Genomic DNA, 26788 nt, shown 5'->3' on the forward strand with positions numbered 1-26788 from the left:
AAAATAATCAAGTGGTATAGACTGGCTAGCTGGAGAGTCACAGGGACCTGCCCAGCTATACTCCCCAGAACTTGTTCAAGAAGTATCCACTGGCAAACCTGGTTTTTACACAAGTTCTGGAGACTAAACTCAGTTTTTCATACCTTCCAGGCAAGCATTTTATGAACTGAGCTACCTCCTGGGCTCCAGAAATTTAATGGTTTTATAGTTCATTTCCTTTTAAATGTGTTAGCTAGTCTTTTCCCTTTAATGTTCGAAGTCACTCACGGCTTTTGGAGGCAGGGTTATTTAATTGTGTAGTGTGCACTCAATCTATAGGCTTTTTTTCAAATCAAGAGATTTTTTTTTCTCCCAGTGAGACACACCATAATTTTCTCTAGTTAATAATTAGCAAAAAATTTGCACCATGACAAAAAAAAGCCTGTGCATTTCAGAAAGAGATTAACAAGGTTACTTTTTAACAAATGTAAGGTCAAAGAATACTATAAAAAGTTGGTTTTGACCCTGTCACATTACTCTCCTGAATGTGGCCTTTGTTTTATTTAACCATGAAATACTTAAATGGTCCAGGCTTTATTTTTTTCCTGTTTTCTTTGACTGAATCCTTAGCTCTACCCACAAAGCCTCAAGATGTAGGTAAGGAATTTACTTGTTTATCATGAGGGATGACTGACTAACTTAGGGGAATTACTTTTCCATAGCCTCTTAAACACTTTAATTACTCCAGTGTTTTATTTATTTATTTTCTCTCTTTTCTTAGCTTATATTATTCTGGTCAGTAATTTCAACCAACCCACTATGGACTTTCATTTTTGTTGTCATATTATCTATTTTACAAGGTGTATGTGCTCAGAAATGGCCAACAATCAATAGAGGATAGAAAGTGTTGTTTTGAGATATAATTTATATATCAAAATATAAATATTTCTTGTGGTAGATAAATTTATTCTAAGAGAAGAAAAATATATACAATATATACATGCTTACCACATAATACACATATACACATATCTAAACATATGTATAAAGTTTATAGATAATCTTTAAAAAGTATTCTTGGTTATCCAACATGTCTTTTAACTGGATGGTAAATACCCTCAGGCTATATGATACCCTGCTTCTTTCAGCTCTCTCTCTCTCTCTCTCTCTCTCTCTCTCTCTCTCTCTCTCTCTCTCTCTCACACACACACACACACACACACACCCCAATAGACTATGAAAGGAGGTTTTAGCCTGGAGGAAAGGACAATATTTACATTTTTAATGTCCAAATGAGGAAACCTTAAAAATTTCCTATTCAGAGGAAGGTCTTTTTAAATCCTTCTGGCCAGAAAATCACATCTTCTATATATGAATATAATTTGCTTTATACCAGCCTAGGAAATGTACATTCAAATGATATCATACAGACTGAGCATGTATCTATGTATTTAAGAATATATGTGTATGTATATACACATATAATGTGTATAACAACAATTAATGAAAAAAGAGACCACAAATTTGAAAGAGAGTAAGGAGGGATAAATGGGAGGACGTGGAGTGGCGATGATGTAACAGTATATAATATTATAATCTTTAAAAATAAATTAAAAATGAATATAATTTGCACAAAAGCATCCAGAATATCACAGTGGTCCTGGCCTGTGTTACGTCCTACCAGGAAGTCCACGAGGTACCCCTCAGTAAGAGCATCCCAGGGTTGAAGAGATGCCAGTTCTTGAGGTCTTCCTCTGCTTTCCCCACATAACCCATTTTAGACCCTGACATTTTTGTCTATTTACTGTGTTTTGTGACTGTGCTTTCTCTTCTTTTTATTACTCCCAGAAAAATTCAGGTCCTGTTGTTTTTTTTTTTTCCTCAGTAGAACAATTGCTACAGTCCCCTCATGGTTTTCCAACTGTATCCCATCCAATTATTCTCCCTTCTTTCTACTTGACAAGGAGAAAGACAAGTGGTTCCTGCCACTTTCCAGTTGTTAGGCACTGAGGGAGGGACCAGCACACAGGATGCTTCATTGCCTAGTGTTCCTAATTGTGTGTGTGTGTGTGTGTGTGTGTGTGTGTGTGTGTGTGTGTGTGTCCCATATGAAGATCTCAATGGCTTCCAATTGAAGCCCACACTTCTTGGATTTACATGCAAAAATCCTCATAACTCAAACTCTAAAAGAGTCCTCATTCCTCTGATGAAATAAATTTCACTTCTCCAAATATGTCTCAAAGTTTCTTGTTGTGCTTTTATTTACATGTTTTCTCTACATAAAAGACAGGGCACCTTACTCTCCTACTAATTTTGAAAAAAATTTTTTTCAGTCTTAATAGGACACTTCCCCTAAATCCTCTCTAGCTCTTTGCTTAGGGATTACAAGGCATGCACGATGAATATCTAGCTATACTCTAAATTGGATTATAGTCATGTGCATGAGGCAGTTCCTGTCATGTGCGTGCTCAGGAAGCTGAGGTTCAAGGAAGGTGGCCTTATTGATCATTGTTGATTGTTTCACGGTGCCCAGAGCAATACTTGATAACAAATAAGCACTGCAAAAATTTAGCCTATGTGGACAAACATAAATCCTCTGTGATCTGAGAGAGGATATGTGACTTTGGGGGAACCTAGAGATCACATGACTTCACTGTCTGCTACCATGCAAGATACTTATCATCAAGCCTTGCACTGATGACATTACCGATCAGTTAATAGTCACGTAGCTTCTCTTGCCATAAATGATAGACATGTAACAGGCAAATGGCAAACCATCACTGCAAAATCTAAAATCTGGCCAGCTTCAGATGAATTCAAATAATAATCAATTTATAATTCCTGAATACACACTCAGCTCTGAAGAGGTCTTAAGTTTTTTTTTCGTGTGTGTGTGTGTGTGTGTGTGTGTGTGTGTGTGTGTGTGTGTCTGACTTGTACATTCCTTATTAAATGTGTTAAAACATTTCCACCATAAGCTTTTTATAGTTTCACACTGGAATGTCACGTAAAGTTATTTATTGAAAACAATGCTAAAATGTAAGGATATGTAATGACCTCAGCACCCTTGCTTTTCAGATCACCTCAATGGTACCCAGAAATTCATAGCCGAGAACATTCCATACCTGTGAGTTTTTCCGGATTCCCTTTGATGATGACTTTTTTTGTATCATTATCTGATATGTTCTAGGAAGGCAAAAGGCTGCTCAAATATAACTTAGTTACATAGCAGCTGTATAAAGAGTAACTGCATTAGCCATTTCTATGAGTTATTTTTAGACATAACGAGAGACTCTGCAGAAGATCACTGTGTACCCTCCATGAACCATTGCAGGACCATCATCGCATTTGCACAGTATGTCCAGGAAGCATCCTTTGAGGAGGTGGAGACGCTGGTGAAGGTCATGACGGATTACAAGGAGAGGTGCTTGGCTGACAGTACACTTCCCGAGTGTTCAAAAACAGCTGTGAGTAAACTGCTCGTGGGTTTTAAACATTACCCTTTGATTTTTATGTGCATTGGTATTTTGCCTGCATGTATTGTCTATGTGAGAGTGTCAGATCTTGGAGTTACAGACAGTTGTGAGCTGCCTTGTGGGTGCTGGGATTTGAACCCAGGTCTCCTGGAAGAACAGTCAGTGCTCTTAACCACTGAGTCGTCTTTCAATCTCCAACTATTATCTAAACAAGATCTAAGAATGGTGCTCTAGACACATAGGATTTCATATTTAATTGTGTGTGAGTGTATATGCACATGCTAAAAAAAGGCTGTCAAATTCCCTGATGGCTGAATTACAGGCAGTTGTGAGCTCATGGCGTAGGAAGCACACGAGGGTTCCATACAAGGACACAATGCACCCCAAATGGGGGGACCATCTCTCCATTCCTGACACACACTTTTTACTCTGCCTAGCCTCAGTGTTTAGAATAAGGCACAATCCTAAGGCGAAATGCTGAGCTGTGCACTTTCAATCTCTAGGCCTATGACCTGTTGACACTCTGTAACCTCTACACAAGGGAAGGAAGGGGTAACAGTCGGAGATACATGCCAGGGGTCAGAGGTTCTCTTGGCTGCCTCTCTTGCTGTGTGCTCTACCGTCACATTCCCTCTTGTGGGCTGACTCCAAATGGAATCTCAGGAAATGGCTGACCACCATGACCATACTCACACTATGACTCTGGGAGATAAAATCCACAGAGGACTTTGTTTGGTACCGAGGATGATCTATAATAGCAATTTTTAATGTCAAAGAAGAGCATTTACTGAGCATGTAGCAAGCAAAAGTAAAAAACAAAACAAAAACAACAAGTAGCAGGCAGCGAGTAAAAGCAGCGTCTAAATAGGAAAACAGCATCAAACCAGGCTCTTAAAACATCCACAGAAATGACTGGAATGGCTTAGTTGAAAAGAAAAAAAACCAAAGGAACATTACCAAATTGGACACTTAAAATACGCAACAAAAGAAGTGACTAAGGGAAATCTTTCTGAAAATGACTTGCTGGAGTTCCCAAACGAGTTCTTCAGGCCATCAGCTTGCTCTCTCCGTCTTTGAGCGTCTGGCTTCTTATCCCACGGCGGACGTTTCCCTACCATGGGATGTACGATAACTTCTATTAGAAGTAGCACTGTGTTATTAGTGCTCTTAGATCCCTGCTGGTCTCCTTTCTCCCTGTCACGGGATTTGGTGGCCAGTCTGCCTCAGACAGGGAGTTTTAGAGGACACTTGACATAAACCTGCTTGAGTCTGAGACAAGGGGGTGGGGGGCGTCTTTCACTTCCAGAATCCCCTCTCAACAAGCTTAAGGAGCGCGTGACAAGTTACCGACGCAAGGTCTATTGCAGAGCCTTAATGTAGACATTACAGAAAGAGTGACAGGTGGGGGAGGCTTGTCTTCGATGAACTTTCACAAAGTGTGGGATGGTCTCCGAAGGCCTTAGCAAAGACATCCTGTAGATAAATGCGTCGAAACTGTAATCGTCTCCCCAAAGGGACGCTATCCTTTTACCCACTGAGAGCTTCACTGTGACAAAACATTGCTTTCCTCTCTGTTACACAGAACGAGGCTATACAGGACGAAATCTGCGCTATGGAGGGGCTGCCGCAGAAGCTTAATTTTTCTCACTGCTGCAACAAAGCCGCTATTCCAAGACGACTCTGTTTCTTCCAGAACAAGAAAGCTAACGTGGGATTTCTGCCCCGCTTCCCTACTCTGGACCCAGAAGAGAAATGCCAAGCTTATAAAAATAACAGCGAATCTTTTCTAAACCTGTAAGTTTAATTTTAGTATCAAAAAGGATTAGAGGTATTGTTCTTATTAGGCTAAAATCCACTTTTTTTTTTAGCTTTATAATTTTATTTTTCAAGCAACTTCTGCTTTTTTTTTTTTTTTTTTTTGCATGTCTGGGTTTATTGGTGAATAGGCTGCTTCATAAATTCATTCACTGTTTCTTGTGTCAGGAGCTGTGCTGAGCGAGGATGTGACTATGGACCCTGCTTTTAAGACTCTCTCATTAGCGTTTTCTATCTTCTAACACGATGCATACACAGCATTGAAAAGCTAGGAAACGTAGGGTTGGAAGTATTTTCTTCCCAAGGGAAGCTGCAGCCTTTCCCTTGGGAAAACTTAAATTATTAAACACTTAGCCTCAAATTTCTTTGCGGTACTCTAGAGAACGCAGAAGGAACTTTTCTTTTCCCTGGAAAGCTATTGTGCTTTGAAAACAATCACAAGTTTCTTTTAAGCTTGTGGAGATTCTTGAATGTCAGATACGGTATGTTTAGATGACCGTTGTCTTCCTGTGTCACAGGAAGGGAGGGAGGAACACACACAGCACGGCCTCATCTGGAGTTAGCAGTGGCTCCAGCTAAGACGCGAAGGGCTTTTCAGTGAACTTTTCTGCAAAGCTAAAATCCTTTCTTGCCCTTCCCTTCGTTTTTTTTTTTTTTTACAAATTACTTCATCCCTCCCTTCCTTTGTCTTGTCAATCATCCTGCTTCGTCTCCTTTTCTCCATCTTTTCTCTCTTAAAAACCTTAATGTTTTCTAGCTACATGTACGAGGTTGCCAGGAGGAACCCCTTTGTCTTTGCGCCTGTTCTTCTCAGAGTTGCCACTTGGTTTGAGGAGGCAGCGACCACATGCTGTGAACAGCTGCAGAAAGCGACCTGCTTTCAAGCCAAGGTGGGTCCAGCGCTTGGTTCATCAAGAGAATGAGGAATCGCCCAGTGGCATGGCGCCAGATCGTCACTTAAAATTAAACACCTCAGAAAGCATGTTTGCCATATGAAATATTATCTTACCACGCTCACTGGCGTGAGAAATGGACCGTTTACCGGAAATCCTTGAACTCTAGAGATTCACTGCTTGCCAGGGTCTCACTTTTGGTTTTGTCTCCCTTATAAACTGGAAGAAAGCTCCAGTGTGCAAGTCTCTTTGGTAAATGCTGGTGTGGTGGCTTTTGCCTGTGACGTCCTGTCTTTTGGCATTAATAATACAGTGGGATTGTGCCAGTGGGGACAGCCATGTTCAGGGGACACACTGCAACAAGCCTTCTTCTACCAAGTGCAATGCTGTCATCAGGAATACTGGCCCTTCCTTTTTCATGTGCCACAGATACACATTTCCCTCAACATGAAAATTTACTCAGATCGAAATTACATGTATTTTCTGTAGCTGGAAATTTTCTGGAGTAGTTTCCTTACATGTGCTTGAAAACTAAGGAAAAAAGTGAGATTTTTGGCCTCATCTCGACATTATTTTCTTTATCTTTCAGGCAGCTCCCATCACACAATATTTAAAAGCATCATCTTCTTATCAAAAAACTGTTTGCGGAGCCCTTATGACGTTTGGACCCAGTATCGTAAACTCTATGTGAGTTTTGTAACCATGTCTCTTGTATTTTCTTGCTTCTTTTTTTGTTTTGGTTGTTGCTCTTTCTGGTTAATAGGTGCTGACTTCACTTGTAGTCTTCCTGGTTAAGGGTTTGGGGGGAGGTGAGTCAGTCTACATGGATGGCTCGAAACAAGGTCATTAGGTCAAGGCGAGAAAAGACACAGGCTGAAAGGATGATGCCAAGGGAAATGTTGATCTGAGATTCCTTTGGAAAGCGTGTGTGATGGCTTTTCTATACATACTGCAGGCAGCTCACATGGTGTGTTTAGCTGTAGTAATTATGGAAGACAGAGCCCTTCTTGGACCATTCTTAGGTGGAGTCCAGACTTTGGGGATGAGGTGGGGTGGTGGTAGGAAAATACCAGCCTGTCATTTTCCAAGAGATCATGTAGCTCAACGGTTCTCAGCCTGTGGGCTGCAACCTCTCTGGGGGTTAAACGACCTTTTCAAAGGGGCTGCCTAAGACCATAGTAAATATCTGCATTTATATTATTATTCATAGAAGCAACGAAATTACAGTTGTGAAGTAGCGATGGAAATAACTCTATGGGTGGGATCACCACCACATGAGGAATTGTACTAAGGGGTTGCAGCGTTAGGAAGGCTGAGAGCCTCTGATATAGACCGTGTGACAGTACTATCAGCTATTTGATGAGAACATCTGGAAAAACTCATGGTATCGACTGTCCTTGATACGTACGCAATTTGTGTGTTATATAAATAAAGACCTTCCTTCTATTGTCTATTCAAATTATTTTAGTGGTCTATTAATGGTCTCTCCAGAAACATTGCTGTATTCAGTAAAAAATTCCCCAAGATCGGATTTAAGGACCTTACTTCCCTCTTAGAAGATGTTTCTTCCATGTATGAAGGATGCTGCGAAGGGGATGTTGTGTATTGCACCCAGAGCCAGGTAAATTTTCTTCAAAATAGAGCAAAACCCAATGATTTCTAATATTTGTTTTTTTTCTAATTGTTACAGAAGGTTGCTCATACTTATGAGATTCAGTGCAGTACTGTGATACATTTGTGTATAGTACACACCGGTTACTTAGGTGTTATCAGTCTGTCATTCCTTTACATCGAGAGACTTCAAGGCTCCTCTCTTCTACTTCCTCATAGTGGTGACTGGGACCAGGGATCTCACTAGACTACAACTTCCACTATCATCCTTATCTTTTTCTTTTCTTTCTTTTTTTTCATTCTTATCTTTTTCCATCCATTAATAACTCATTTCTTATATGCCACAAACCCCCAGCAAGCCTCAGGAAATGACCTTATTATTAAGTTTTTTAAAAGTTGCTTTCTTTGATTTATTAAGATTTTTGAAATAAATTCAAATGATCTTTCTTCCTTCCTCCCTTCCATTCCTTCCTCCCTTCCATCCTTCCCCTCTCTCTCCCTCCCTTTCCTCTTTCTTTATAGTTGACCAATAAATATTGTGTGTGTATACAAACATTCTATATATACACACGTACATGTATTTATGGCATGAATAATAATATTTTAATGTATATGGCCATTATGGTATGGCTAAATAAAATTACTTAATATAGATTTCTATATTGTTCTCACATACTTATGTTTTTGTGGTAAGAGTACTTACTTTCAATTTCCTTCCTTGACAATTTTCAAATTATATGACAGTCTGTTGCTAACTATCGTCAACCACGATCAACAGTGGAATGCTTGACATTATTGCTCCTATAGACCTGAAATTTTGTTTTTTTGACCAACATCTTCCCAATTCTTCCTCCTACGCCAGTATGTGATAACCCTTAAAGTGATTTTTGTAAAGGAATATACCAGTAAACATAATGTTGAGCTGAAATTGTTCATGCACTTTCAACTCAATACCATTTCATTAAAAATACATGGATTTCTTCTTAGTTAAAATTAAGTTTTGCTGTGATGGCTTTAAATTTGTTTTACTTACAGCAAAGACAGCATATTACCTAAATGACTTGAATTTTAGGGTATTTGGAGGAATATCTGCTTTAAATTAAGCAGTGGACAGAACATGTTCTCCCAAATGATTTTATTCTCAAGTGTAGCCCAGTTAAAGGGATGCCACTCACAATTTATTTTTGTGGTATTTGCTTGTTTATGGAAATGTGGGTTTAATAATATTAAATCGAATTTACTAAATTAGTATAATAATTTAAATTTTCTATGGCTTGAAGCTGAAACTAAGAGATCATATTGTATTTCAAATTTCCTCCTCTTTAATGTCTTTACGGAGAAATGCAAGAAATTCAATTGTCATGAACTGAAAATAGGACTGAATTCTCCGGAAATCAGAAAGTGCTGGGCTAGGAACAATGCTGGCTTCAGATGAGACATGAATTCTGGAAATGGGGTACCAGTTCCTATGCCACTTCTCATCTTAGCCTTAGAACTCCTCTGGCCCCTCACCCTCAGAGTCTACTAGAAGATTTCAGACAGTGGGAATATATTGACTATGTTAGGGAGACCTGAAGTACCCAGGGAGCATGGGGCAGGGTAAGGTGACAGTGCAGGAGAATTGGGAGAGGAGAGTGAGGGCCAATCTGCTTTTAAAACTAGTCCTGTGTGAATAAGATAACCCTTGTTCCTTTGTCCCCAAGGTTTACGCAGGGGTAGGGGTGGTGATGAAAGGGGAGAATGGGGCCAGGCCAGGGGTTTCTCTCATGCTATATACATTGGATCATTTGAGTAGCTTCAACTTTTTAGTAACCACGTGGAAATGATTACATGAATGAGAAAGCTTCTTCTATCTGGGAAGGCTCCACTTGGTAGTTTCTGTAACGGTTAATTCCCTAACCAGTCTTTGGGGTTTTTATTGGCTTTCTTCATACAATAAATACTCTTTTTCCTCCCCTAAGCACATCCTACCCAGTTCCCTGCTCATCCAACTTCATGTCCTTTATTTTTCTGAGAAAAAAAATCGAAATAAACAAAACAAACGAACGCAAAGGCAATACCAAAACAAAACAGAAAGGAAACACACAAAAATGGAATTCATTTTGTGTTGACTAACAACAACTGCTCCTGAGCTTGGGGCCCATTCTGGAGTGTGGTTAATGAAGCCAGTGTTACTCCATTGGAGAAAACCGATTTTTCCTCTCCCAGCAGATACCAGTCATAAAAAGCTTCTTAGATAGGGCTGGGACTTTGTGTCCACTTTCCTCTGTTATGTCTGGAAGATGCTGTTTTCTCAGAAACATTTACCACCTCTGGCTCTTACAGTCTTTCTACCCCCTCGTCTTCTACATAGAGCCATGAAACCTGAGAGGAAGGGTTCGGTAAAGACATCCCAGTCAGGACCCAGTGGTCCAAAGTCTCTCACTCCCTGCACATTGACCAGTTGTGAGTCTCTGTATTATTTCCCATCTACTGTAAGAAGAAGAATCTCTAATGAGGGTGGAGTGATGTGCTTGATCTATGGGTATAACAATACATCATTAGGAGTTGTTTTATTGCCATTTTCATTTTTACCAGAAATATAGTTGTAGATTTCCCCCTAAGACCCATGATCTATCTAGTGTCTTGGCCCACTTTAGCACTGTCAGTATCAGGTATGGGTTCAATCCCGTAGAGTGGGCCTTAAATCCAATTTAAAAAGTGGTTGGTTACTCCCATAACATTTGTCCCACTATTGGACCAGTATATCTTTCAGGCAGGTTGCTTCTGGAGGTCACAGGGTTTGTAACTGGGTGATATTGATGAACACTTTCCTCCTCTGGTAGCGTACACAGTACCTTCCAGCACTGTGAATGCCAGTCAGTAGGAGTAAAGCTTCTAGTTGGGCACTGTCTAGATCTCTCCATGTTCAATGGCATAAAGAAATGGTGTCTTCAGCAACAGGGTCTCACCAACAGACTGTTGAGGGTAACCCATAGAATTGGCAGTAGCTTGTGCTTGGGGGAGGTCATTGGGACACCTTTGGCCAACAACTCAACAAGATGTAACCCACTCCTGTTACTGGGGGTTTTACTTGTTCGCCTAAGATGTCTAGTTGGAGCATTTTCTCTCTCATTACATGGCAACTCCATTTAAATTCCTTTCTTACCTGTATATATCTACATCTACATCTATATCTATATCTGTATCTATATCTATATCTAGAGAGCTTCTGCAGTTGTAGGTCTCACATGACTTTTCAAGGGACTTTTAGTCTTAGTTGTCCCTCCCCACATTCCCTCCTTTCTGCCATCTTTCTCTTTTTGCCCTCCCAGCCTCCTCCTCATGTAGTCTTCCTATTCTACTTTCTTCTTTGTCCCTTCGTATCACTATAGTCTATTTCTCCTTTCTTGGAAGATCTCCCCCTTCTTTTAAAAAGAGATGTATCATTTATACTTATGTATATATGTGCTTGTGCGCCACACTTGTGCAAGTGCTTGCAGAAGCCAGGGCTTTATCTCCTCTGGAACTGGAGTTACAGACAGCCATGAGCTACCTACCATGTGGGTGCTGGAAACAGAACCTGGGTCCTCTCCAAGATCAGTCGGTGACCTTAACTTCTGAGCCTTCCTTCTCGGCCCCCTAACTGATTTTTCATTCACTTTTCAAATATTTATGCTTTTGCTCTGTCCTTGGAAAGATAGTTTTAGTTCACAGGAAAACTAGATTAGCAGAGAAAACTAGACTGCCATCTTCAGTGGCCACTGCGACGAGCACAGATCACTCTCATGGGCTCAGAAACACTAGAAGATAAGGTGACAGTGAGACCAGTGAGATGGCTCAGTAGGAAAAGACACTTGCTTTCAAGACTGAGGACCTGAGTTTGGTCCCCAGGACCCTTATGGTGGAAACAAACAGCTCCCACAAACTTTCCTCTCACCTCTACATGTGTGCCATGGCAGCATGTGTGTCCTCTCTCACAGAACTAAATCAACACAGCAATTTAAAAATAGTGAAGCTGTCAATGTCCCGGAGAAGTTGGGGCAAAGTACTTAAAAGACCAGTATATAACATGTAATGTAAGTCTATGATAGCGCCTACTGCTTTTCTTGGTTATACGACCTAAAGTCCTAAAGGCAGAAAACAGCTGGGCTAAGGCAAAACTTAATGAGTATTAAGTTAGTGTGAAATTTGAATGAATATTATCTATCTAATCAGTTGATGGGTGGGTGCTAATTCAGGATTGGCTTTGTGGGCCGCCATTCTTTTATGAAGGAAAAAGCAGCCATGAGGAAAATCTAGAACTCCAAACTTTTCCTGTTCTCTTTGTTACAGAGCCAGGTTATAAGCCAAATTTGCTCAAAACAAGATTCCATCTCAAGTAAAATCAAAGCTTGCTGTGGAAAGAAAACACCAGAGCGTGAAGACTGTATAATCAACACAAATAAAGACGACAGACCGGAAGACTTGTCCCCCAGAGAACCCAAATTTACCGACAGTGAAAATGTGTGTCAAGAACGAGATTCTAACCCGGACAAGTTCTTTGCTGAGTACTATATAACTCTTTATTGAAAGTTAAGAGGGCAAACAAAATATAAGGCATTCTATGCAGGCTGGTTTGGGTGGAGGATAAGGCATTGCAGCTCACGGGCATCACACAGTTTATAGAGATCATGGCTCATGCATGCGTTATTTCGTACACTTTTAAGCAAAAGCAATGATGCTGTTATAATGATGGCTATCATTTACTGAATACTTAATATATGTCAAGAAATAGGCTAAAATATTATTCAGATTATCCATTTTAATTCTAAGACCGGGTGTAGTTTAAGTGCCATCTCCCCCAGTATTTTGAATGAGCAAAGTGAGAAATAAAGGAGTTGAGTGACTTGTGCAATATTGACAAGTGAAAATGGCAAAGTAAGGAAGTGATTATAGGGGTTCTGGTCGTAAGAAGTTACTGGCTTGACTGTCCAGATATGTCACTCCACTGTTCCCGAGGGGAAGATTAATGGACTGGAAGCCACAAGACTAAATATGAATCTTAGTTGCACTCTATTTGGTTTTATTCACCACCCCATTGTTCCATTTCTTTCTTCCATCCCCTCTGCCCTCTATTTCCTGCTCACTTTCTTCCCCAACAATTTTCCTCCATGTGCTTTTAAGTCATGTGTATCTCATTGTCCCTTTTCATCCTCTCTTTCTCTTAAGACCTCCTTTAGGTCTTAACACGCGCACGTGCGCACACACAGACACACACACATGTATGCTTGCTCATACAAAAATTTAAATCTAGATTCTGTGTCTGACAGAAACAAACAGTATCTGTTGTCTTTCTGAGTCAGGCAAGCTTATTTCTCTTAATATAATGATCTCCAGTTCCATATATTTTTTCCTGCAAATGCCATCATGTTATTTTATTTTTCTTTATGGATGAAAAAAATGCCACAAAACACATTTTCTTTCTTCATCTGCTGGTGGTCCCATTTCTTAGCTATTGTGAGCAGCACAGCAACTAAACCCAGATGTGCGTGCTTCTCTGTGGTGTGTTGACTTAGAGTCCGGCAGACATGACATGGTTTTGTTTCACTGTAGTGTTGTTTTTAGAATTTTGAGCAATCCGCACACTGACTTCTACAGTTTTTTTTTTTTCATTTCTGTTCTGACTTCTTCAATGATACGTCTGGTCATTCCAGAGTGTGTTGTTGTCCTCCTATATTTTGTAGTCTATGCTATTGATTTCTAGCTTTATATTATGATTTTAAAAATACAGGAAATTACCTCAATCCCTTTGTATTTGATAAACTTGATTTGTTGCCTATTATGTTCTATACTATAGAATAGTCTATGGGCACCGAGAAGAACATGTATTCTGTTTCTGTGGACCAGAATGCTCTGTACTAGTTTGTCCAGTCCATTTGGATCTATGGCCCACTTTAATTGAGGGCTTTTGTTTATTTTTAGCTTGGATGATTTAAGTGGAGTACTAAAGTTATTCACTATGAATTTACCAGGACTTAGATAATCTTTAATTCCTATTAGTGTTTCTTTCATTAAACTGGGAACCTCAATGTTAGATATATATGCATTTGTAATTGTATCTTCTTGATAAATTATTGCCACTAGTGATATAGAGTGACTTTCCTAAAACTGTGGCTAGTTCTCATCTGAAGTCTAGACAGATTTCAGAATAGCCATGACAGCTTGTGTTTTGGCTTCCGTTTGCTTGCTAGGCTTTTGTCCACCCTTTGACCTTCAATGTGAGCTTCTTTATCAGTGAAGTGTATTTCATGTGGCCAAAAGACAGCTGGATCTAGATTTTTAATGCAGTCTGCCAGTCTGTATCTCTTCATAGGTGAGCTGAGACCACTTACAGTCAGGGTTCTAGCTGAGAACATTTTCCAGTTCTAGTCGTTTTCAAGGCTGTTTTGCTAGTTGGTTGGGTTATAGTTTCTCCTTACCTTTCACTCCTATTCGTTTTAGGGATTTGCTGCTCCACCATGTTGGCCATGATGGATTTGTTTCCCCTGGCTCTCCTGTGTTCAACTAGTCTCATGAATTTCTTTCTTTCTGGGATTTAGTGCCTGGGGGTGCTTCCCTCTTCCTGTGTGTGTAATATTCCTTTAGATATGAACTGAATTTGTGCTAGCCCTGAAATGTTCTCCCCCATCAGTTTTAAAAGAAGGCTTTCCCAAATATAGCGATCTTGTTTGCCAGTTTTTTTTTCCTTTCAGGACTTGGAGTAGGTCAGCCATACTCTCCTCCTTTTAAGATTTCTGGTGAGAGATCTGACATTACAATGAGTTTGTCTTCATGCATAGGCCTTTTGCTTTTTATTTTGGACTTCTTGATAGGTTCTGCCCCCATCATGTCCATCTGGGGTTCTCAATGCCTCTTGTTCTGGAATGTCTGTTTCTGTCCCCACACTTGGGAATTGGAAGATTATCTCAGCTTCTTCTTCTGCACTGTAGTTTCTTGATTGTTTGCCCAAGAGCTTGGACACTGTGGGTTTGTTGTTGTTGTTTTTGTGTTTACAGATGTTTGAGCATTATATTTTGTCAGCCTTGCCTCCATCTCAAATATCATCCTTTCATCTGCTTTATTAACTCTATTGCTGTTGCTTTCCACAGTGGTTTATTTACTTATTTTTTTAATTTGACTGATGGATTGTTTTCATTTCCAACACTCTTTGCTCTTTTGTTTCCTTGCTGAATATATCTTCCACTTTGCTATCTTTCTATCCATGTTGCTAATTTTATCTGTTTTGCTGACTTTTCCGTATCTTTTTTCTTTTTCTTTTAACTTTCCTCTCCAGATCCTGGGCAAAATTCATCTGTTTGTTCCTGTCTTACCTGCCCCCCTCCTCCCCTGGAGGCATTGATTGATCTTACCAGAAAACCTTTGAAACCTGTAACTGGCATTTTATCTAATCCGGTTAGATATCTTTGGGTTCACCAGTTGAAAGGTTATAATATTTTCGAGGGTTCACATTGCCCCACTTTTTATCTTCTTCTGTTTCTGGGTTGCAATCTGAACATCTGTTGGTTTTGATAGTCTCAATCCCCAGTACCACTCAGCAAAGAGAAGCGAACTGCTTTTGATAGTGACTTCTGCTTCTCCTGGCCACCACCCACCAGACAACTGTGTGACTGATGCTGCACATAGGTTTGCTTTTAAATTATGTGTATCTGTGTGTATCTGTGTGGGGGAATGTGCCGCATGCATGTGAGTTCAGGTGTCCATGGAGGCCAGCGTCCTTGATGGCTGCAGGCAGCCCTCCAGCATGGGTGCTGGGACTTTAACTCAGGCCTCTACAAGGGAAGCACATGCTCTTAACTACTGAGCCCTCTTTGCGGGCCCGTTGCTTACTTCTGATTAGTGTACCTTCCATCATTTTCCCTGGTCTAGGCTCCTTTCCATTGCCTTCATAGGTTTCTAAAGTTCTCCCTTATCTCTGTCTTTGGAATACAGCGTAGTCTTTATCATTTTGCCTCCTCTGTCAGCTTTGTAAAGACAGTTTCTATCCCACCATCTTACTTGGAAGTCTCTAGAGTGTTTTTTGTTTGTTTCAGATTTAAACAGAATCTGGGATATTTACATTTACATAATGAGCTATGTTGGGGATGGGACCCTAGCTTAAACAACAAATTCACTTATGTTCCATATACATCTTATGTGTATAAACTAAATTAAATGAAATGTATACTAGATTTTGTTTTGTTTTCAAGACAGGGTTTCTCTGTGCAGCCTTGGCTGTCCTGGACTTACTTTGTAGACCAGGCTGCCCTCGAACTCACAGAGATCCACCTGCCTCTGCCTCCCAAGTACTAGGATTAAAGGTTTGCACCACCACCATCCAGCTGTATACCAGATTTTTAATACACCTACATTTTGGCTATAGCATGTCACATGAGTTTAGATGTAGAAATTATCACTTATAATATCATTTTGGCACTCAAAAAGTTTGGGATTCTGAGGCATTTTGGACTTCCTATTCCAGGAATAGGGAAATTTAACCTGTAGCAGTAGGCATAACCAGCCCAGGACTTAGTGCCTTCAGATACAAGGTAGTGTTTATCCTACCATACCAAGTGAAATAGAGTGAGAATGTGTCTGTATGGCCAGGATGTCTTTACGACTGAAGTTTGAACCAACGTACAGCACCAACTGTGGCTTCACAATGTCACCTTCCTTCCTCGCCCTCGTACCTCTGCTCCTCATGTCATATGCTCTTATGCCTTTGGATCCTTTCTCTTAGGTCATGGAACCCATGACCTATGATTTGGAGTTAAGGAAAGAGTAATTCCCATTATTTGGCAAGAGACAGGAGGGAGCAGTGTACAGAGCCATCCTGTGCCTCACCAGGCATATGCTAGGAACAAGGGCCTGCACCACCTCCTCCTAGTCAGGGCTCGCGACTCCAAGTGTGTCTCTCAGGAGAGAGGGTCAGGAAGGCTGGATGGAGTTTTGCAAGCACGGCTGGCATCATGCAGTGCCTGTGACGCTTCATGTATTAATTTTTTCTAGTAGTTGTTTCTATATAATTCCAACAACTCTATCCTCTTTGATGAAGAAAGAAAGTTAGTCTGAAATATAACACAAAAAAAAATAGTGTAAAATGTTCTGTAAACAGACTAGATTTCAGATTTAGCTCTGACAACAGACACATTATGAGATCTTACTAGCTTTAATGAAAATGGAAATGGGTATTCTGTTCTTTCTATAAGTTCTAACATCATAAATGTTTTGCACACCTCAGGTTCACTTACGAATACTCCAGGCGACATGCTGAACTGTCGTCACCAGAGCTTCTGAGAATTACTAAAGTGTACAAGGATCTCTTAGAAGATTGCTGCAAGAGAGAGAGCCCAGCAGATTGTTACCGCCACGCGGTAGGTCCCATCAACGTGGATGCAGAAAACGGAAAAACAGTTTTTATAAAAGCTTTCTGATTATAATGATATGCTATGCTATAAAAATATACAATTGCATATAATATTACATGTGATATATAATTACATGGCCAGGCATGGTGGCGCATGCCCGTAATCCCAGCACTCGGGAGTCAGAGGCAGGCAGATCTCTGTGAGTTCAAGGCCAGCTTGGTCTAGAAAGCCAGTCCAGAACAGCCAAGGCTACACAGAGAAACCCTGTCACAAAAAATTATAATATTAGATTGAATATTTTCTTTCATATTCTTTCCTCATATTTGCACGTGTTTTAAAAACTGAGATCAAAAAAAGTACATTTCTTAAGAAATATCTGAAGTTTCTCTTATTTAGTATAACAGGAAACGTTTTGCTTTGTATTGAGTGGTGCTATGTTTGTTTCCTATTACAGTCACAAAGTTAGTGACTTTAAAGAACAGAAATCTAGTCTCCTTAGGGTATCAGTGTATGAAATGAGCCTTACAGGGCTCAGCTCAAGGTGATAAAAAGGCTGTGTTCCCTCCACAGGCTCCCGGAGCATGTGGCTTGCAGCTTTTAGCGCAGAAAACCTTTCCCTTCATGAGCTTGGCATTCTCACATAATGATATGAAGTAATTTACTTACCTGCTGTCCTACTATGTGTGGACATTCAGCATGTTAGTTATGTATTTAGAACTGTGTAAGACGTTCATAGGTGAGAATGTCATTCTACACATTTTCTTTAATAATTGTAGTCTTCTCAGGATAGATCATCGGGTAAGGGGGATATGGGGTCAAACTATACAGAGTTTTAGAAACATTTGACAAAACTGTTAAGTTAACTTCTGGAAGTTTTTTTTTTTTTCTGGCCAGAGTTGAGTCCCAGAGCACTGCTTGACAATGCTTGTTTCAATATTGCCTTTGCCAATATTTCACATGCAGATTAGGCTTAATAGATTTATGGGTAAAAACGTGGCTATGTTTTAAATGGCTTGATTTTTAAAATTACATTAAAATTTTCCTAGGATACAAGTTTTTATATATTATTTTAAATTTTCTATAAAAATGTTTTCATGTTTATTTTTGTTTTCATATTGAAACGAATAGCTTTCCCTATCTTTTCATATACTTATAAAATATAACTTCATATTTTATAGGCGTATTTGACAACTTTTTCACAATTTCTTTGTTATATACTACTTTTGCTTTATTTTATATTTTTCTTCCACATATTATGAAAGTCAGTTTATAATCATTCAAATTTAGGCAATGTAATATGAAAACTTTTTTTTCATTTATGTTCTGTTATTATCCTTATCAAGCTACTGTGTTCCTCATCTTTGGATGAGTCATGGTACTAGAAAATTCTCTTTTTTCATGGGGCCACATCTGTTCCATCATTTTCATGTGATGCAGTATGGTTCTCTCTTATAACACCTAGAAAAATATCCAATTTATGCTGCGACCGAAAAAAACGTCAATCACATAATTGAAGACAACTATAAGAGGTTTTAAGTTCCAAACCTAAATGAAGGGAAAAGATACAAATAAAGCTAAATGCACCTACACCATTCTACAGCAATGTTTATTAGCTGAGTCACCCTAGAGAGTTCCTGATGTTCACAAAGCTGCCAGACGCAATGGCACACACCTCAGGAGGCAGAGGCAGGCGGATCTCTGTGAGTTCAAGGCCAGCCTGGTCTACAAAGAGAGTCCAGGACAGCCAGGGCTGTTACACAGAGAAACAAAAACAAACATACAACAACAAAAAAAGTTCCTTTACTAGTGATGAAGAGAAAAACTTCTCTGGGCACTTCTAGATAAGGATCAAGCACACATATTGTCAAGATAAAGTTTAAATTATACCTTGTAAGTCCTAAAGCTCTAAAAAAACCAATGAGCTATTTGAATTGTTTATCTATAATCGAATAATTCAAATTCTTGCACGTACCCATAAAGCTATGCTTAATTTGGTGAAAAATATATAGTAATTAGAGTTTGGACATAATCTGCAAACACAGAAAGACAACAAGCTGACACGAGGCTTCATCCAATTGTAGATAAAATGCTTGTAATCATGATTGCTTTTAATTTTCAGGAGGATAAATTCAATGAGACCACTGAGAAAAGCCTGGCAATGGTTCAACAAGAATGCCAACGCTTCCGGGAGATGGGAAAGGATGCTCTCCTCCTCCAGTAGGTTGTCCGCATAGCTGGGCTGACACCCATGCCTGGGACCAAATCATCTCTCAAATATAGAATGTCAGTTAGTCTTTCAGCTATGGCAGTTTCATCAACTCTGGGAAGGAAGAAAGACATAAAAGTCAAGAGTTTGCACTGAGCCTCGACAGGAATCTTTAACCAGAAGCGAGGCCACAAATGGAAAGAAATATGGGATTCTGGGTAGCGATTCTGTAATGCTTTCATGTCTCTGAACTTGGGTTTCTCGCCTCCAAATCAACGTTCTTGGGTTCTGTCCTGTGAGAGACAGGAAGGGAGAAAACTTCAGGTGTCTACTGTTTCCTGGGAAAGCGAGGTTACCTCAGGGGTTCAGCAAGTCATAATTACAGTGGATTTGCTTAACAGGATAGCATTTATCCTTTTGGTGCTTTTATGAGAATTCAAGAATAATATGCAGTTAATTTAGATTTAAAAATAATAGTCATGCTAGTGCTGGGTTTGTTAAAGTTCATCGTCTTCAGTTCAAACAAAATACAGTTTGAAATGCGACTTCATCATTCCTGCAATGTTGCTATTTGCTGTTATGCCAACCTCAGTCCATGTAAGATGAGGATCACACTGTTCTGGCACTGACTTTTCCTGTCTCTCGTGGGCTTGGTAGTAGCTGTTCATGGGTATCTGCCTTCATCCAGAGCCAAACAGAAGTGTGTTCTTTCAGTTACATTGCCACGTTCACCAAGGCAGCCCCCCAGCTCTCCGAGGAAGAACTGATCTCCCTTAGTAAGGAAATGACCACAGCTTTGGCAACATGCTGCACGCTTACCGAAGAATTCGCTTGTGTCGATAACTTGGTGAGTACAGCCCGTGTACCTGGCTATTCTTTTGTTTATTTTTTCTTTTTAAACATTAAAAAAAAATTATTATGGTTTATTCAGATTACATCCTGAATGCTTTGTTTTTTAAATTTGCAATTCTTAAAATTAAAATATAATTATATCGTTACCCCTTCACTCTTTTTCTCTACTTATTATTGTTTTACACACACACACACACACACACACACACACACACACACACACTCAACTAAAACTTCCTGAGTCCATTCAGTGTTATTTATATACAATGCTTTTAGGCCTGACTTTTTGGTATTGGGTAACTAATTGGGGGGAGGTCATACCTGGGGAAGACCAGCACTTCATCCTCGGTAGTTGTTAATTGCCTGTGGCTCTAGAGATGGATCAAGGAGATTATTTCCTCTTTCCATATTAGCATGTCTGTTGGTACTCTGTCTATTACCTCTTGTTCCCATTTTTTGAGACAATCTCCTTATAAGTGCTAGCTGGCTTAGAATTGGAAAGCTACTAACCTGCACTCCTGGCATACTCAGGTAATCAAGTTTATTCCTTCTCAAGTCTCTGATGGAGTTGAAGACCAGGTAGTTTAGTTTTATGATGAAGCTTAGTTGTTTAGGGGTTGAAAGGTTTTTAGGTCTACATAGATGTTTTAAGTTGATAATGACAAGAAGTGATGGAGATTGATTTACATTCAGAATTTTAGACTCACCAAGATGAGAAAGATGTTTTCTTCAAGGCTACCAAATACAAATAGCCAAAACACTAAGAATACAACATTTATATAATTCATGATTGTGTCATGGTTCTTCTTGCTATAGATAGTTTATTGCATATATATATGTGTGTGTGTGTGTTGCATATATAATATACATATATTAAAAAAAGAATTCACTATGTCAAATCAGACTGGTCCCAAATCATGGTGATCCTCCTGCCTCTATCTCTCTAATGCTACGATTATAGACCTGGTACTTGACTTTTTTTATTCCATCCCTTCCATTTTTGATTTATAGGAATTATCTACTTTTATCTGTTGTTTTGACATTGTCCAAGCAAGACATGTTATTTTCTTTTTGGCTTATCATATGAGTTCCTGGCAATTGGGAGAGAATGTGCTAAGTCATTTTCAAGGATCTTTCAAATTATCTTTCTTTTGAAATCATCAGAGATCACTGGCTAGGGCAAATGATTTAAGAACCACAGTATTGCACCTGAATGGCACAGGTAGCCTTATTCACTTATTTTGTAGTTCTTACACATGCCAGGTGGGCTCCTTCTACGCTACATCCCTGATTGTCAACCCTGCCAGTTTAAGTAGTGTTACAAAATTTGCCTTTTGCTCCCAAAGGGAGAGCTGAGAAGAGAAAGGATACATTCCTCCCAGTCTTTTAGGAATCAGGTGGAGAATATGGGGGCGGGGATACACACAGAAACCCATGTTTGATCGTCATGTTAAAATGGCTCTTCACAAGTCTCTGTACACAATAGAAACTTTGTGTATGCAACATGAGGAAATTAGTCTGTAGGCATTTAATTTCTGTAGGTTGAATTTTGGGGATACTGCTATTTAGCTTTTAGATTCTTGCTACACAGTACAGTCTCATGGGTACCTGTGCTTTCCTAAGCAAGGTCATATTTGGTCTTAGAACTAGCTACTCACCTAATCATATATATATGTACACACACACACACACACACACACACACACACACACACACACACACACACGGATATTGTCCTTGGAAATCATAACTGTGTCCTACTTCTCATTGGTATAGGCAGATTTAGTTATTGGAGAATTATGTGGAATAAATGAAAACCAAACCATCAATCCTGCTGTGGATCACTGCTGCAAAACAGACTTCGCCTTCAGAAGACACTGCTTTGAGAATCTGAAAGCTGACACGACCCATGTGCTCCCATCGGTCTCTGCACTTGTGTCTGCTTTGCATGCAGACTGGTGCCAGGCTCACCAGGAAGACCTTCCGCATAAGAAGCACAGGTAGGAGCTCTCTCCCACCCCTCCCTTCCACAGCCCAAAGGCACTTCTGTCTCAGAAAATTTACCATGGTGGCTAGGTACTTTGGCTGATGCAATTTGTTTTGTTCAACAAATTGTTTACACTCCTAGCCCCCAAACAACATTGTGTCTTTATTTCTATTATTTAAAGGTGAACAACTTGATGATCGGGTCCCTTGTTGGAAATCTATTGACCAAGCTGTGATTTTGAAAGATGGGTCAAGCATTAGCCAGAGGGTTACTGGGCAGGTGCAAATGAGCTGGCTTTTTTTTTTCTTTTGAAAGAGAGAGAGAGGATGATATGGATATTTTAAAATGCTATTACATTGTGTGTGTGTGTGTGTGTGTGTGTGTGTGTGTGTGTGTTTTATAAGACCCTTGCAGAAATAGAAAGTTTAAACATTTTTTTTTTACACTCACTGAACTTGAAGCCTAGGGCATGTATTTCGGTAGCAACCAGTTGGAAGAAGAGGAGCTACAGAGGGGAATCACTCACCGGTTCGGCTGGGTGTCGTTGAACACAGGTTTATGGTCAACTTAGTGAAGCAGATGCCGGGGAGCACGGCTGAGGAGCATCTGTGTTTGCTCACCAAGTTCACTGCGGCTGAGGAGAAGTGCGGCGAAGTGCAGGAGCCAGAAGCCTGTTTCCGTCCAGAGGTGGTTATTTATTGCTTTCCCCCTGAGAGTCTATAGGTGTTTCTGGAAAGATTAGCAAGATAGAATTCCCTATGCGATCCTCCCTTTTCTGCACATGTCCAAGAGTCCTGCGCTTAAGACCACAATTACCACCAAGCTAAACTTTAGATGTCAATTCTAGAAACTTTCTGCCCTAAGAAAAACTGTCAAGCAAACTTTGCTCCAAACCTTGCTGTTTTTTTTTCTTTCTGTGTAACTTAAACAAAATTACATTCATCATTTGCAGGGGTTGGGGGCAAGGGATCGGCAGCCCAGACAATAGCCAGGTCCTGCAGTGGAGCTACAAGTCAGCAAGGGAGGAGCGAGTCAAGCACTGGGGGTGGGGTAATTTTGCAGCCCGACTAACTAGCAGTCAGAGTGTTTCTTTATACAGAAGTCAGGAGGCAGGGATACATGTTCCAAAACATCATTTTGTCCCCAGCATGTGTTTTCAACTTCCTCCTGGTCATAAGTTAATCATCGTTGATAAATCGTGACAGCACAGAGTTATCTTTTATAGTCTTTTTCCCCCCATCAACCCCACAAGCCAACTTCTAATCTTGCGGTTTCAAGGGCACTAGACAGGAAGAAAAATCTCCAAGCCAGTCTGGGCAGATCGCCATGTCCTGAGCAGTGTATTATCAGCTTCCAATGGCCAGAGGGCAAGTTGTCATTAGGCTCAGGAAAAGTCTTCAGGCCAGAGCTGCTGCAGTTATTACTGTTGTTGGCACAATACAATGTTTCTATTTTATATATTTGTAGAATTTATTTATATGCCTGATCTTAGTATTCTTTTGTTTCTTGGTCACATGACACCACAGTGGTCCTGCATGAGCTAACTTTTCTAAGAAAAGGGAATCTTTGTTTGTTTGTTTGCTTGTTAGTTTTGTTTTTCCAGACAGGGTTTCTCTGTGTAGCCCTGGCTGTCCTGGACTTGCTTTGTAGACCGGGCTGGTCTCAAACTCAGGGAGATCCAGCTGCCTCCGCCACCTGTGTGCTGGGATTAAAGGTGTGCGTTTAGCTTTTTAAGTTTACTTCGGTCTGATTACCTTGTTCCTGAATAAGGGCAGGGGCAGGGGTTGCAAGAGTGTCTTGGAGCGGGAGCCTCATGAGGAGGTTGTCTCTGGCATCTTTTTGTGACTCACAACCACCAGGGCATAAGAAAGACCTTCAAGAATTCCGGATAAGGATATCTCCCTAAAAGTGGGAGGCGTAGTATGCTAGGGACTTTCCTGGGAAGGATTAAAAGGAGCACTCCTGGAGAAGGCATAAATGATTCATAAGAAATTTCCCATCTATCCATCCAATATTCCCAAGTTGTACAAATATTAAAAGCCCCCCGCCCCCCACCAAGCAAACAACACATGAAGAGCAAGACCGAAAATGAAGGATGCCACAATGGCGATTGCATCATTCGACTCAGCTGCGCTGGGCTTTTGTAAAGCAGCTGCGTTGCCTTTATGACTTTGGCTGTTCCCATTAGATAAGGCTGTGGCGAGCATCTGTAAGTAAGGATGGTAATGACTCTGCTGGCATTACACCGTCCCTCCCGACTCCTTGTCTTGGAGTCTCTTGTCATCATAATGAAATGGGGTCAAGGTGACTTGCCAAGGAAATCATAGTCAGCTGAGAAGGGCGAAGGGCAGGAAGGGTACTAGAAATGGGGGTGGGGGGTGTTCAGGTGGCTGTTTTCTCTTTCTGGATCGTCCCAAGGTTACTCGGGTTGACAGCGCATGAGGGAGGTGAAGGTAAGGGAGCAAGGGGGGAGGGAGGACCTGTCCCTGCTCCTCTGACTCTTGAGGCTGTGGCATGGCAGCAGCCTGCTGTGCTGTGCCCCTGGTGCCTGTGAGTGTCAGCCCCAGTGGATGGCCTCATGGAGGGTGTGAGGAAGCCTCCAGCTGCCCTTTTCATCCTTTGTTCGGCAGCAGCTTGAGGTGTACTGCATAAATTCTTCACTGTTTGTGCATCATCATGCAAACTCGCAGGCACACACCTTATACGAATATTTCATTCCGCTTAAGGATCCTCTATTTTGTTGAGTGACTTTGTCTTTGGAAATACTATGATCAAATTGTTGGTTTGCTAAAAATATATTTCCTTTAATTAGATGACATTAACCTCCATATAGCATTTGCCTGAGTGTGTCCTTAAGAATTGTATAAAAAGAAAGATGAAAGATGAATTTGTTTGTTGTTCATAAAAAGACTTCAGTGTCTTTTCTCAAGGTTATTAGGAATGCTTTCTTGCTCTCCCTTCCTCCCCCATCTCTCTCTCTCTCTCTCTCTCTCTCTCTCTCTCTCTCTCTCTCTTTTATATCTTCATTCAACACTCAGATGAGCATGCTTCCTAAATTTAAACATGACTATCTCAAACTTTTCTTCCTATGACTTTATTTCTTTTTTTTTTCCTCCCCCAGGGCTCAAAAGTTGGTAACGAAAGTCAAGCTGCCGAGAAACAAAGTTAAAATACCAGAGGTAAACATTTCTATCTCAATCAAGTGTCCAAACTTCATGAGTATGCTCGGCCTCCGTGGCTTTATCCTTCTTGCGTGTCAGGTGTCTGTTTCTGATTTAGCCAATACACCTGGGAGCTCCCACTGCCTGGTTCTGGTCTTCATGTGTTTCTCTGGATGCCAATCATTACACAAAGGCAAGAATGCTACATTAGTGCCAGGACTGATGATTTTCTGAATAACCCAGAGTGACTCAAGTCTCTGCCTTTCTGTGGTCTTTTGTTTCTAATCATAGTACTTGGGATATTCACTTGCATAGGAGGATGGCTGAAAGTCTAGCCTGGGCTACATAATGAATTCCTGGCCAGCCAGGAGTATAGAGGGAGACATTACCACAAAGAGCTAAAGTTGGGGAGGGGAAGAGAAGTTCTAAATGCTCAGGCAGTATTCAACAGACAGATTGCCTCAGTAACCTTCTTCCAAAAGTCTTTCTTCTTTTCTGAGATTCTCACTGAAAATCACTGTACTGGGGCACAGTCAACATATAAATGAAGAGCTTTGTAGACAAAAATATGTTTGCAATTTCAAAAAATATTTATAAAGGATGCCCCTTTCTCTGAAGTTTACATACCACCCATGACACTAATTTCTAGCCAGCAGTAATGATGCCCAGTGGAGAGAGAGAGAGATAGAGAGAGATAGAGAGAGATAGAGAGAGAGAGAGAGAGATAGAGAGAGAGAGAGAGAGAGAGAGAGAGAGATAGAGAGAGAGAGAGAGAGAGAGAGAGAGAGAGAGAGAGAGAGAGAGAGAGAGAGATCTGGACCCAGGAGAGGCCTGGCTTACAACTCCATGTACGGCTCAAAGGTGATACAAATGACATCTTATTAAACATGTGACTACTGCCTGAGTTCTGATTCTTTCTCTGCGTGAAACATATATTTTTCTTTTCCTTTTCAGCCAGTACCAGTTTACAGATGCTCTCTCTATTCTGAAGATCAGCTCCTAAGAAGAATGGAATAGAAGTGTTTTCTGTAACCCTTACTTGAATCATGTTACTACAAAAGGCAATAAAATGAGAGTATAAGATTGTCTCACAGACTGATGTCATTTACCAAACTGATCACAAAATTAATCAATTGTGGTGCAGCCGGTGAACTGCTTGCTGTATGCCCCAGGTTGGCTTCTGTAGCTGTGACAGATACCATGACCAAAAGTGACTTGAGAAGAAAAGGCTTATTTTACCTTGTGAGTTATAGTCCTTCATCTATGGAAGCCAAGACAGGAACTTGGAGGCAGGAACTGGAGGTGCAGTCCTCTGTACTGTCTTGCTCCCAGACTCACATTCAGCTGTGTTTTTTTTTTTTAGAGCCGAGCCAGAACTTACCAATCTAGAAAGCACCTAACATACATGCCCAGAGGTCAAGTTGATGGAGCCTATTTCTCAGC

General features: G+C 40.4%; 1 protein-coding gene across 1 annotated transcript; it reads left to right on the forward strand.

The window, feature by feature from the left end:
* Positions 1 to 516: 516 nt before the first annotated feature.
* Positions 517 to 26424, forward strand: AFM (afamin). Its single transcript, XM_084759356.1, has 15 exons — positions 517 to 636; positions 3058 to 3106; positions 3314 to 3446; positions 5038 to 5249; positions 6028 to 6160; positions 6753 to 6850; positions 7655 to 7784; positions 12089 to 12303; positions 17013 to 17145; positions 19259 to 19356; positions 20060 to 20192; positions 21974 to 22197; positions 22739 to 22871; positions 25306 to 25363; positions 26300 to 26424. The coding sequence occupies exons 1-14, from the start codon at positions 525 to 527 to the stop codon at positions 25351 to 25353; spliced, it is 1851 nt and encodes a 616-aa protein (XP_084615482.1). The 5' UTR covers positions 517 to 524; the 3' UTR covers positions 25354 to 25363; positions 26300 to 26424.
* The last annotated feature ends 364 nt before the right edge of the window (positions 26425 to 26788 follow it).

The sequence above is a fragment of the Acomys minous genome, assembly GCF_964271855.1.
Source record: "Acomys minous genome assembly, chromosome: 15".
Lineage (NCBI taxonomy): Eukaryota > Metazoa > Chordata > Mammalia > Rodentia > Muridae > Acomys > Acomys minous.